The sequence below is a fragment of the Ctenopharyngodon idella genome, chromosome 2 (genome assembly GCF_019924925.1).
Source record: "Ctenopharyngodon idella isolate HZGC_01 chromosome 2, HZGC01, whole genome shotgun sequence".
NCBI lineage: Eukaryota > Metazoa > Chordata > Actinopteri > Cypriniformes > Xenocyprididae > Ctenopharyngodon > Ctenopharyngodon idella.
This window is the reverse complement of record NC_067221.1, coordinates 5031816-5045297: the sequence shown is the minus strand read 5'-3', so window position 1 is coordinate 5045297 and position 13482 is coordinate 5031816. Positions and strand designations below refer to the sequence as shown.

The 13482-nt window shown below is 38.8% G+C and overlaps 1 protein-coding gene across 3 annotated transcripts in view; it reads left to right on the top strand.

Annotated features, from left to right (window-relative positions):
• carmil3 (capping protein regulator and myosin 1 linker 3) overlaps positions 1-13482 on the top strand; it is an 80513-nt gene that overhangs the window by 18717 nt on the left and 48314 nt on the right. For all 3 annotated transcript variants that reach the window (XM_051879291.1, XM_051879283.1, XM_051879300.1), the window contains exons 6-10: positions 912-1006; positions 4021-4091; positions 4239-4312; positions 10322-10397; positions 13287-13375. In XM_051879291.1, the coding sequence (XP_051735251.1) occupies positions 912-1006; positions 4021-4091; positions 4239-4312; positions 10322-10397; positions 13287-13375 (405 nt within the window). The remainder of the gene's footprint in view (positions 1-911; positions 1007-4020; positions 4092-4238; positions 4313-10321; positions 10398-13286; positions 13376-13482) is intronic.

Below are 13482 nucleotides of genomic sequence, written 5' to 3'. Positions count from 1 at the left end.
TGTTTCTGAACGGTTAGTGGATAAATTTATGTAGTTGCTGTGGAGTTGATTCAACTAATCCACTAGCATGTGCCGTCATGTTAATCTTTTGTGCAAATCCAGTGTTAAATTGATGACGGCATGTCAACAGCACTCTATTACAACAACTCTTCCTCTTCTCTAAAGCAGCCCAACATGGCCTCACCCCCTTTGTTGTGTGTTCTCGGGGGCGGGGTTTATGTAAATTTTAGAGTTAGTGATGTCACTAACCTGGGAAGAAGAATTACCAGCCTTTTGTTTTAGTCCTTAAACTATAAAAATATCTCCCTTTGCATTGAACTTTGAGCGTTGTAACTTTGCAGATGTTGTTTATGTTCTGTTACACACTAACAAAAGTTTAAAAAGTGAAATCATAATCAACCACCCCTTTAAAGAAGGGCACATAGGTTTTTAAAGAAAACCTATGTGCCCTTACGCCGCAACTGCATGAAACCAGCCAGTCAGATTAAATCTTGCCAGATCGAGCGGTCAGCGAACATGACGTCTGAGGCGGAGACTAACCCTGTTGCGATCTGTATTTGCTCACACCATCCAAGCAGAGATGCAAATCTGATTTCTGTCGCCTAGGCACTGTATCTTGTAGAGCTAATGTAGTTTTTTTGTAGAATCCATAATGCTGCCTATAGAAGTCAGTATCTGCTCGAGCAGCAGGGGTGTGAGGTACTGCTGAGCAGTTAATTGAGAGATTTTCTCATATTCAGAAAGGAGGAGATTATTGCAATGCATAATAGCGCTCTTTTTCTGTCTCAGTGTTCAACTCTCTCGCTCTCTTTCCTGTTTCAGCTCTTTGGCCAGGTGTTCACATGCTGGGTCGGAATAACTGAGATTCTGATGCATTGCGAATCTCTCTCCCCCTCCCTCTTCTTTTTCAGCCCCTCCACCTTTCACTCAGATGGAGACGTTACTGACGGTAATCGGAAATTTTCTCCAAGCTCCGAGAGTTCGGTGGAGACGCAAAGGGCATGTGGTGAGGGAAATATAAGTACATATAGTTCATGCATCCACACACAAGCTCATAAATATTTTGATTATACACCATATTTTAATCTCTCTAATCTCGCTTTCTTCCCCTCACACCGCTGCTGTCTTCTTAAAGAATATTCTGAATACATACACTTAATTTATGCCATCTGCTTGATTTTGGTGCTCTTTGCTTTTCCTGACAAATATCTAACAATATCTGTTTTGCTGCAGCAGCTGCAGCTGTAGACAGTGAAGGACAGAATAAAAACACATAAATTAAGAAAACAATAATACAAAGGATCCACTAAGGTTGATAAATAAAATTAATTCATTATAGGGAGCCGTTATAGTGAGTATAAGAAGGACTATGCAAATTACTCGGTGTCCTTCATACTGTGACAGGAAGAGATGCAGCCAGTCCTTGTGTATGACTTATACACACTCATGAATTGAGAAATCAAATTTCCCTTGATTATTTGACATATAAACTTTTTCATTAGTCCAAAAACAGCTTTTATTGAAACCAAGATCAGAAAATCATTTCGGGTTTTTGTCACAGTATGACGTAAAAGTGCGACGAAAGACCGCCTCTGCAGAAGAAGATTGACGCCTACTTCTACATCATCACCTTTTTAGCCCCGCCAACTGATTGACGCATGTCATGTAGTAGTAAATACGAGACAGACACAAAAACAGGATTACTCCAGCAACAAAACCATAGAGACGCCTCTGAGGATTACAAGACGTTTTGAAATGTCAAGTTGTGGAAAAACAGTCTTCCTTGAGATCCTAACATTAAGCATGGATGAACTTTATTTTATAACAAAGTTACACATTGTGTCAGCAAGACACTGTTTGTTTGTTCGCTTCATTTTACTGCGGATTCATTTTCAAACAAGACAGTTCGAGGCAGGCTTTTCAGAGAGACTGAAAATAAAAGATGATACTGTGCAGACTTACATTGGATCCGACAGTATTGTCGCAACACACAGGTGTGAGTTACAGTGTTTTTATCATGTGTCACTATTGCTTTGTCTGTTACAGATCGCTTGATATGTACTCACTTCACTTTCACTTTACTGAAAATGATGAATGATGAATACAAGTGTGCCGTACAAGTCCTGAAAAGTGAAGTAAAAAAAAAACAACCTCTTATTAACATGGAAAAGATACATTTTCTAGTGTATCGCATCGAGTCTTGTTAGGACACAGTGTAGGTAGGGCTGTTTCAGAATTTGAATTGATTTCATATTGTTGTTGAGTCTGTGCATGTCCGTGGATTTTTGTCCATATTTTGTTTACATAGATTAGCCTACTTGGGAATGTCGTTGTTGTATGGCGAGAAATAATCATGCCATACCCTAGGTTTTTGTGAAACGCCGCCACTGATGCCATAGGAGAACACTTTTAAGCTCTTTTTTTGAAATATCGCTAAAACAGGTATTGTTAAAATGTCATATTGTACCTGTAAACAGCAGAAAAAATCTTTCTTTTTATATTTTCAGTTTTCATTTTATTTTTATTTTAAGTTTTAGTAATTTTATTTCAATAGCAGAAAATGATTTTAGTTACCAATAACACCATTGCTCAAGAATCCTATACAGTGAAAAATAGATGAGATTTAAGATTCTTTGCCTTCGGTGCTCTTTGTGCCCCTCCAACCTCCCCAGGATACTCGTTTTTTTTTGTGATATATTAACACTAAATTAGTCACATATGCAAATTACTAGAAACATTGTGCGGTTGTTTTTTTCTGGCGCGCTTCGCAGCGCGCATCCTTTTACAGTTCTTCCTCACAGACACGCTCAGAACTTCAGGTGATCACACCATGCTAGAATTGCCATAATTACAAGATTTCAACTTGTAAAAAGCATTCATGTCCTCATCCACATCCTTTTTCTAAGCAGTTTTCCAAGACTTTTGCACACCTTTTCTGATCACTTCTCAAGACAGCCATTGACAATCACATGAGCAGATGACATGCAGCTCCTTCATAAATGCTCTCTAGTCTCTGTTTAATCGCGCACACACCGTTAATACATTGCTACACGATCATGGAACACTTGGAAATTTAGCTTGGAACAAAAAAGGAACAAATCATGCAACCAGGTCTTCTAATGGTTTAAATTTCTTCAATGAACCAAGTTGTCTTCTTCCACTTTTAAATTTTAACATTCTTAAAGATTTAAAGTAAATCCAAAATTCTTTCTGAAAAACAGAAAACAATGGCTTTGTTTTAAGGAACTTACAGTAAATGAATATAACATTTTCCCAAAATGAAAATATTGTTCAGTAGAAATTGAATGTGTACATCTTCCATTATTATACCAAAAGTTATGTCATTTTTAGAAAATGAAGAAATCAAATTAATTGTTATTTTAAGCCATTCGTTTATGTTAGACCAAAAGTCTCTAAACAGTCTAATTAAACAGTTGTACTAACTAAACAGTCAAAAAACAAATGTACTGTTGTTTCAATTTCAGAATCACAGAAAGTACTTTTGTGATCAATATTAAATCTGAAGCTGTTATTAATCTGAAAAATGGAGGAAACTGTTTAGTAGTTAAAAGGGGGTGGGGGGGAAGAGATCATAAACCTATGAATCATAAATCATATTATGCTGCCCCACCAAGTTTTCGAAATGCCCCCCCAGTCACGCAATCCTAGAACGGGCCTGATTAAAGTGCTCCTATTATGTCTTTTTTAAGGTTCCTAATATTGTTTTGGGAGTCTACTACAACAGGTTTACATGCATGCAAGGTCAAAAAACACTTTCGTTTTCTATATATTTAATTTCACCTCAGTTCTCAGTGATTTGTAAACGATTCGGCAGAAGCAGTTCAAAAAATCAGTCTCTCCAAACCCCAAAAATGAATTTTCCCTGGCGTCTGCACGCGCAATAAGTGGGCGGGCCATATGATAATGTTTCGTTGTGACATCACAACGAAATAGGTACATGTAGGGCAGTTTTTCATTTTTAGACACATTACCATTTTTTTTCTCTTTCTCCCATTTCAGGGGGCTTTTCTGAGACCTATGCAGCTCTGTGCGATTACAATGGTATTACCTGTAAAGAGGAAGTGCAGTGGGTAAGAGCTTCCTTTGACCACCACAAAAATATCATCAGCACCAGCGGGGCCATTTTCTGTGTGTGTCACTGCTGTTATTGCACTCTAAATATGTATTCTTCCTCTTTTTTGGTCTCATGCCTTCCTCTATCTCTTTTGCTCTTTCAGGATGTGGATACCATCTATCATTCGCAGGACAACAGGGAGTTTAACCTGTTGGACTTCAGTCACCTGGAAAGCGGGTATCCAGAGCACACAAATTTACAACTCATCATGTTCTGTATATGCAACCTCTAATTGCCAGCCTTTACTTTCATTGCTATCTCTACATCCCACAGATCGGAGGTTTAAAAGCTTCTTCATTTTGGAAGGATTAATCTAATGATAACTCTATGCTTCGTTAATTGCTTCGTATTGACAGGGATTTGAATGATAATTGACACAGGCAATCTGATGTCAGCCACTGCTTTGAATATGTGCTGAATTGCTGCAGTAATAATACATTTAGTCTCTTTCCTGTGGCGACTCTGCTGACTTCCTGCCCGGTGGGAGTCATGCTGTTTCTTTTTACATCCGTCCAATCGGTGTCAGGTTCCTTCACTGATTCCAGATCAGATTCTGTATTTTCTGCTGATGTGGGTCTGTGTTTGAAGTCTGAAGGCTGGTTCACAACTCTTTTCCTGTTGAAACAGGATTACGTTTATATATAGATGTATATGACCTGTGAAAATGAGCTTCATCTCTGCACTTTTAGCTACACGACCCTGCTGCCTTTAACACATAAAAGAGGAAATGCACTTAAAATTTATACTCTGACTCTGAGAAATGATACGGTTCGCTGAGCACTTTGCTCAAGGGCAGTTCCGGTTATCTGCTGAAAAAGTTTTTTTTTTCAGCAGTCACATGATGAAACTCTAATGGGAATGCGGCCACTTAAAGATCATTTTTGAATTTTAAAAAGAGCTTTTGCCTGACAAGACGAAGTGCTTGTCATTTCAGATATACAGTTTTGAGTCGTTTTATTGAGTCACTTTCAGATGATTGGTGTAATTTAGCAAAGGCTTTGGCTCCATCATTTACATGCTGTGTTCCAAATGCATGATGTAAACATTTTAACAAAATTGCCTTAAGTTGATTAGGCCAATACACTGGTTTCAAGATAATCTGAATAAGAAAGCTACCATATTATTTTTTTTTTTAAATCTAAACTCTGTCATGTTAACACTTTTTTTGTAATGTTCTGTGTATATCTGCACATGTCCAAGTGAAAGTAGGTATGATGGCTACAAGAAGTAAAAGATGTTGTAAAAAGTCAAGCTTTCAGAGAAAACGTTTTTGGACTGAGAAGACAAAAACGATATACCGACAGCGGACAAGTCTCATGACATACATTTTAAAATTTAAAGCACTTTTGTATGCTGGTGTCAAAAACATGACTGAGGATTAATGATGCGATTAAAATACTGTGCAGATTATATATATATATATATATATATATATACACAATATATTGCCAAAAGTATTGGGACACCCCTCCAAATAATTGAATTCAGGTGTTCCAATCACTTCCATGGCCACAGGTGTATAAAATCAAGCACCTAGGCATGCAGACTGCTTCTACAAACATTTGTTAAAGAATGGGTCACTCTCAGGAGCTCAGTGAATTCAAGCGTGGTACCGTGATAGGTTGCCACCTGTGCAATAAGTCCATTTGTGAAATTTCCTCACTACTAAATATTCCACGGTCAACTGTTAGTGGTATCATAACAAAGTGGAAGTAATTGGGAACAACAGCATCTCAGCCACGAAGTGGTAGGCCACTTAAAATCACAGAGCGGGGTCAGCGCATGCTGAGGAGCACAGTGCACAGAAGTCGCCAACTGCAGAGTCAGTAGCTACAGACCTCCAAACTTCGTATGGCCTTCACATTAGCTGAAGAACAGTGCGTAGAGAGCTTCATGGAATGGGTTTCCATGGCCGAGCAGCTGCATCCAAGCCTTACATCACCAAGTGCAATGCAAAGCATCGGATGCAGTGGTGTAAAGCACGCCGCCACTGGACTCTAGAGCAGTTGAGACGTGTTCTCTGGAGTGACAAATCACGCTTCTCTGTCTGGCAATCCAATGAACGAGTCTGGGTTTGGCGGTTGTCAGGAGAACTGTACTTGCCTGACTGCATTGTGCCAAGTGTAAAGTTTGGTGGAGGGGGGGTTATGGTGTGGGGTTGTTTTTCAGGGGTTGGGCTTGGCCCCTTAGTTCCAGTGAAAGGAACTCTTAATGCTTCAGCATACCAAGACATTTTAGACGATTTCATGCTCCAAACTTTGTGGGAACAGTTTGGGGATGGCCCCTTCCTGTTCCAACATGACTGCGCACCAGTGCACAAAGCAAGGTCCATAAAGACATGGATGAGTGAGTTTGGTGTGGAGGAACTTGACTGTCCTGCACAGAGTCCTGACCTCAACCTGATAGAACACCTTTGGGATGAATTAGAGCGGCGACTGCGAGCCAGGCCTTCTCGCCAACATCACTGCCTGACCTCACAAATGCGCTTCTAGAAGAATGGTCAAAAATTCCCATAAACACACTCCTAAACCTTGTGGAAAGCCTTCCCAGAAGAGTTGAGGCTGTTATAGCTGCAAAGGGTGGGCCAACTCCATATTAAACACTACGGATTAAGAATGGGATGTCATTAAAGTTCATGTGCACGTAAAGGCACTTTTGTGCAATATAGTGTATATGTACAGTATATAGTGTACAACGGGGCTAAAGGTGCACTGGGGTGAAAGGTGCATTTGATTTTATTTTCCTCTAAACCACTAGATGGCACAAAAAATTGCCGTAGCACACTTACCAAAACATCAACTTTTCATGATGCATGTGGAAATTCGGCTGATCCTTGACACGATCGTGGACAGCAGCGGAAAGTTGATTCGGTGCTAATTTGATCTAATTGGTGTTTTTTTTAAATGTAGATTTAAGTAGCAAATGAGAATCGCTAAAATTAGTGAACATATTTTAAGACAAAGGTCTTCTTAATGATTTTCAGTTTTGTTCAAGGTGATTAAAGCAAAAGTTTTTCAATAACAGAAGAATAAAAGTATGGTATTTGAGGCGCCCCTCTTTCAGCAGGATAATGTGCCCTGCCACAAAGCAAAAATGGTTCAGGAATGGTTTGAAGAGCACAACAATGAGTTTGAGGTGTTGACTTGACCTCCAAATTCCCCAGATCTCAATCCAATCGAGCATCTGTGGGATGTGCTGAACAAACAAGTCCGATCCATGGAGGCTTCACCTCTCAACTTACAGGACTTAAAGGATCTGCTGCTAACATCTTGGTGCCAGATACCACAGCACACCTTCAGGGGTCTAGTGGAGTCTATGCCTCGATGGGTCAGGGCAGCAAAAGGGGAACCAATACAATATTAGGAAGGTTGTCATAATGTTATGCCTGATCAGTGTATATATATATACAGGTGCTGGTCATATAATTAGAATATCATCAAAAAGTTGATTTATTTCACTAATTCCATTCAAAAAGTGAAACTTTTATATTATATACATTAATTACACACAGACTGATATATTTCAAATGTTTATTTCTTTTAATTTTGATGATTATAACTGACAACTAAGGAAAATCCCAAATTCAGTATCTCAGAAAATTAGAATATTGTGAAAAGGTTCAATATTGAAGACACCTGGTGCCACACTCTAATCAGCTAATTAACTCAAAACACCTGCAAAGGCCTTTAAATGGTCTCTCAGTCTAGTTCTGTAGGCTACACAATCATGGGGAAGACTGCTGACTTGACAGTTGTCCAAAAGACGACCATTGACACCTTGCACAAGGAGGGCAAGACTCAAAAGGTCATTGCAAAAGAGGCTGGCTGTTCACAGGGCTCTGTGTCCAAGCACATTAATAGAGAGGCGAAGGGAAGGAAAAGATGTGGTAGAAAAAAGTATACAAGCAATAAGGATAACCGCACCCTGGAGAGGATTGTGAAACAAAACCCATTCAAAAATGTGGGGGAGATTCACAAAGAGTGGACTGCAGCTGGAGTCAGTGCTTCAAGAACCACTACGCACAGACGTATGCAAGACATGGGTTTCAGCTGTCGCATTCCTTGTGTCAAGCCACTCTTGAACAACAGACAGCGTCAGAAGCGTCTCGCCTTGGTTAAAGACAAAAAGGACTGGACTGCTGCTGAGTGGTCCAAAGTTATGTTCTCTGATGAAAGTAAATTTTGCATTTCCTTTGGAAATCAGGGTCCCAGAGTCTGGAGGAAGAGAGGAGAGGCACACAATCCACGTTGCTTGAGGTCCAGTGTAAAGTTTCCACAGTCAGTGATGGTTTGGGGTGCCATGTCATCTGCTGGTGTTGGTCTACTGTGTTTTCTGAGGTCCAAGGTCAACGCATACCAGGAAGTTTTAGATCACTTCATGCTTCCTGCTGCTGACCAACTTTATGGAGATGCAGATTTCATTTTCCAACAGGACTTGGCATCTGCACACAGTGCCAAAGCTACCAGTACCTGGTTTAAGGACCATGGTATCCCTGTTCTTAATTGGCCAGCAAACTCGCCTGACCTTAACCCCATAGAAAATCTATGGGGTATTGTGAAGAGGAAGATGCGATATGCCAGACCCAACAATGCAGAAGAGCTGAAGGCCACTATCAGAGCAACCTGGGCTCTTATAACACCTGAGCAGTGCCACAGACTGATCGACTCCATGCCACGCCGCATTGCTGCAGTAATTCAGGCAAAAGGAGCTCCAACTAAGTATTGAGTGCTGTACATGCTCATACTTTTCATGTTCATACTTTTCAGTTGGCCAAGATTTCTAAAAATCCTTTCTTTGTATTGTCTTAAGTAATATTCTAATTTTCTGAGATACTGAATTTGGGATTTTCCTTAGTTGTCAGTTATAATCATCAAAATTAAAAGAAATAAACATTTGAAATATATCAGTCTGTGTGTAATGAATGAATATAATATACAAGTTTCACTTTTTGAATGGAATTAGTGAAATAAATCAACTTTTTGATGATATTCTAATTATATGACCAGCACCTGTATATATATATATATATATATATAGAGAGAGAGAGAGAGAGAGAGAGAGTTTAACCAGCTATGTTGAAAAATCCAATTTAAGGTCATTATCTGGTGCAAGAGGTGGTTATTAGTTGGATCACCAGCCTCCAAAAACCAGCTTGACCACATTAAACTGGCAACGAACCAGCTGGTAGCTGGTTTGTTGCTGGTCCAAGATAGTCTACCAGCTTGCATCAAGCTAATGAACAGCTTGGATTAGCTAATGACCAGCTCAGACTAGATAGAAACCAGCAAGCATATTCCAAGACACATCTGCCATCTTCAGATAAAGTAAAATATGGTCCTTCACCAGAAAATGATGTGCATGTAAATGTGGTCACTGACATATTTCTATTAAAAGAAGAATGGAGTTAATTTGCATTGCCTTAAGAGTAGGACATCAAATATTTTCAAAAGAAGTATACTTTAGATACAAACTCTAATATAAGCCTTTATACTCCAGAGTACTTCAACTGCCGTTCCTTTATTTCTTGCTATTTCACCAACGTGGACACTTAGACTACCATCTAGATGCTGCATCTGTCTTGAAGATGTTATGTCATTGATTTTTAAGCATTTGTTCCATTAGAACATCTAAAGGGAGAGAGACGAACGGGTGAGGTAGAGAAACTCTCATTTAGAAAGAGAGAACAGCTGAGTACACACTGCCTACAGCCTCACTACTGCGTCCAAACAGAGGAATGACGAAGCTGCAAATGAGAACACAGCCATCAGCCGTACTCAACAGGAAAAACCCCTCTGCATTTCTTTCCCTCGCCTTCCTTTTCTTCATTCTCTGTATGAGTGCAGTAAGGTCCGCTCTGTCTACCGGGTAAAGAGGTTTTAGGCTCAGGGCCAAGATTAAAAGCTGTATCATAGACACATTGCACTGAGTAATTCACTGACCTGGCATCAGTTTTCCCATCGATCTGCACTGTCCTCTTCCCTTCCTCTCCTGGCTTTCCTCTCAGGGAGCATTTATTGCTGAATCTATCATTTTTCTTGAATAATAACATCTCTATTTTAGTCTTGAGGAGAGCTTGCAATCTTATGAGGGGTTGCATGAGAAAAGTGAGAACGCCTCTGGTTGTTGCGGCACCTCACTAAGACAATCTGTTTTGATTTTTCTCTTCTGTGTCTCCTTTCGTCACAGGGACCTTGCAGTGATTGTGGCAGCCATGGCGTATAACTCATGGTTCACCAAACTTTATTGCAAAGACTTGCGCATTGTAAATATCCTTTTATCACCATTTAAATCTTTACTGTTTCCAAGTCTTTTGTTTGTCTGTTTTTGTTTGATTCATGTAAAAAAATGTACCATGGTATTATCATGTAGGGCTGGGCAGTATGACAATATATATCGTAATATCTATCATTAGAGATTTTGCTTTATTGTGAATATCGCGGTATGTAAAAAATACAGTATATAGCCAGTGTTGGGGTAACGCATTACAAGTAATGTAATCAGATTACTTTTTCCAAGTAACTAGTAAAGTAACGTGAAAATGCTAACTATTTCGCAAACCTGCAATAATTAAATGTTAAATAACACAAATATACTTTATGTATTTAATCTCACTTTAATAACCAATGTCTTTGCTGTTGACCTTCACTGATCCAATTTAACCATACTAATGACTTTAGATAAACATCACATTTGTTTCATTTTTTGTTTTTATTGTTGAAGAGTGCTGAACTTTCTTGTCTGAGCTGCTCCCTCTACTGTACAGGCATGAATTTACATTTCCTTCGGCCAAAAATAGAATAACTTTTTGTTATCAAAAAACAAACAGATGAGAAAGAGTAATGCAAAAGTAACTCAAAAGTAAGGTAACGCATTACTTTCCATTAAAACTAGCTAAGTAATGCAATTAGTTATTTTTTATGGAGTTATGCAATATTGTAATGCATTACTTGTTAAGCCCAAAACACACCAAGCCGTCGGTCGGCCGTCGGGCAGTTTTTGTTCGCCGGCCGACTAAGTTTTCTCAGTGTGCTTAAGTTGGTCCTCGTCGGCTTTTTTTCGGCCGATTCGACATGTTGAATTGGTGTTGGAGCTCATTGGTCAGTCAGGCCACCTGATCATTCTGATTGGCTGTTCAGCTACTGCCACCTGCTGGTACGGAAAGGCATTTCATCTTACGCAGGCGCAGAACGGACGTGCTACTTGGCCATCAGGTGTCGAGCGTCAATTTGGTGTGTCAGGGCAACTTTGGACCCAGACAATGCTGACGTGAGCCAACCCCACAGTCTGCTTTTGTCACCACTAGTTCGTCGGCATCGGCTTGGTGTGTTCCGGTCTTAAAGTTACTTTCCCAAACACTATATATAGCACTATTGATACTTCAGAGTGATGAAATGCATGAACGAAAATATAAATAGCGGGACGTGCTTGATGTTAAAAAGGTTATATGCGCAATATATCCTGAAAATGAACTCGGTGCGGTGCTCGTGCTGACTGGCACACTGCCAAAGTGTGCGCTCGATGTTAAAAACTGTTATAAAGCACAATAAGCAGTGAAAAAGTACTTAATGCGGTGTTCACGCTGACTGACACACAGCACAGAAAGCCGCGTCTCTCAGCATGCGATCGCAAATTCAGTTCTCTTTCATGTGTTATTGCGGTTGAATGGTCAAATACGCACGCAATTATGTCCAAATGCCCATCATGTAAACACAGCCGGTGTGGTGAAAAATCAAGGCCCCCCAGGAATTGTGTCTCCTTTAGGACCCAGAGTGATCCTATTGGTTCAACGGACTTTTAATGGGTAGTATTGTTAGCACCTGATTACAATTCCTGCAAAATCACGTTATGATTTATTTCATTTAAAATGCATTATAGTGAACATTGATGTCTTTTATATTACATGGTTCAATATAACTGAAGCTATAGGTTGTGAAATCAAGCTTGTCTCGTTTTTACTGTTTTTTAGTTAGCTTATGTACTTGTATAGCAAACATCTACCCGATTAGCCTGCCAGCTTAGCTTATATTATATTAGGTATGTTTTTTTGCTTCCAATAGTTCCCAGTTACATGTTTCAAATTAATGATGTTTGTGTGTACTTAGCATGACAATTAATTTATTAAAAATGTATTATTATATACTATACCACATTGCTATTATTGTGTAAAATTAATATTAAATTACTTTTACAGAACATAGTATGTTGCAACGATCCTTATCCTTATTAAAAAAAATAAAAAATACATTTTAAGGCATGGTTGTGTTTCCAGTTTGTTTTATCATGCAATACATAGGCATTCAGTTTATATTTCAAGCATGTTGTTTGTGCACTTAAAGTAATAAAAATCATACAATAGTTAAATAGGTTATAATTAGTCAAGACATCGCAATAACAACTTTTAATTAGGCATTACCACCTGGGTCCTAAAGGAGACCCGATTCCTGGGTGGGGGACTTAATTTTTCATGACACCGGTTATGTCTCAAGTGAAAGTAAACAGTTGGGTGTAAACCAGATGTATATCAGTATAATGGATCCGTGCGTTTGTTCTTAAAGTGACAGCAGCCTAATAATCCTGCTGCTGCTCTGTGTCATTAATGTGAATCAAACAAAAGAGAAAATAACTTACTGCCCTTGACTGAATAACTTTTTTAATTAGCTTTAATAAGAATAAATTTAAATTTAATTCATATAGTGAAGACTATGCAATATTTTATTTTTACATTTACATTTCTGTAGTAATTCTAACTACATTAATTAAACCTATTGTACCTAAAAAAAAACGTAATTTGTTTAATTAATATTATCGTTGTATTATATTTGTCCTATTGTTTGTAGTTTATTTCTTATTTTCAATAACAGAACTGACATAAAATAACACAAAATAACTATATTGTGATATATGTCGTTATCGTGAAATAAGAATTTGGTCACATTGCCTACCCCTGTTATCCACATGCAGTTTCAGACACTAATTTGATAGTAATACAATCACATTCTTTGAAGTAACATGCTAATACTATGGTATATGAATATGGTATTCATTCAGTTTGTAACAATGTGCATGAGTCTTCCTGCAGAGTTTATTTCTAGAGCTTTTCTCCTTTTTTCTCCTCTCTTTCTCACACACACACACACACACACACACACAGAGTTCAGAGGTCGTAGAACAGATTCTGCACACTGTCAGTAAATCCAGCAGTCTGGAGGAGCTCACGCTGGAAAACGCGGGCCTTAAAGCGTGAGTTATAAATCTCTCTATTGCCCTCTTTCTGTTATTCATCACTCTGACCACTTTACTGTCTTTCTTTTCATCTAAAAGTTCGTTTCTTGTTCTGTCACTGTCAT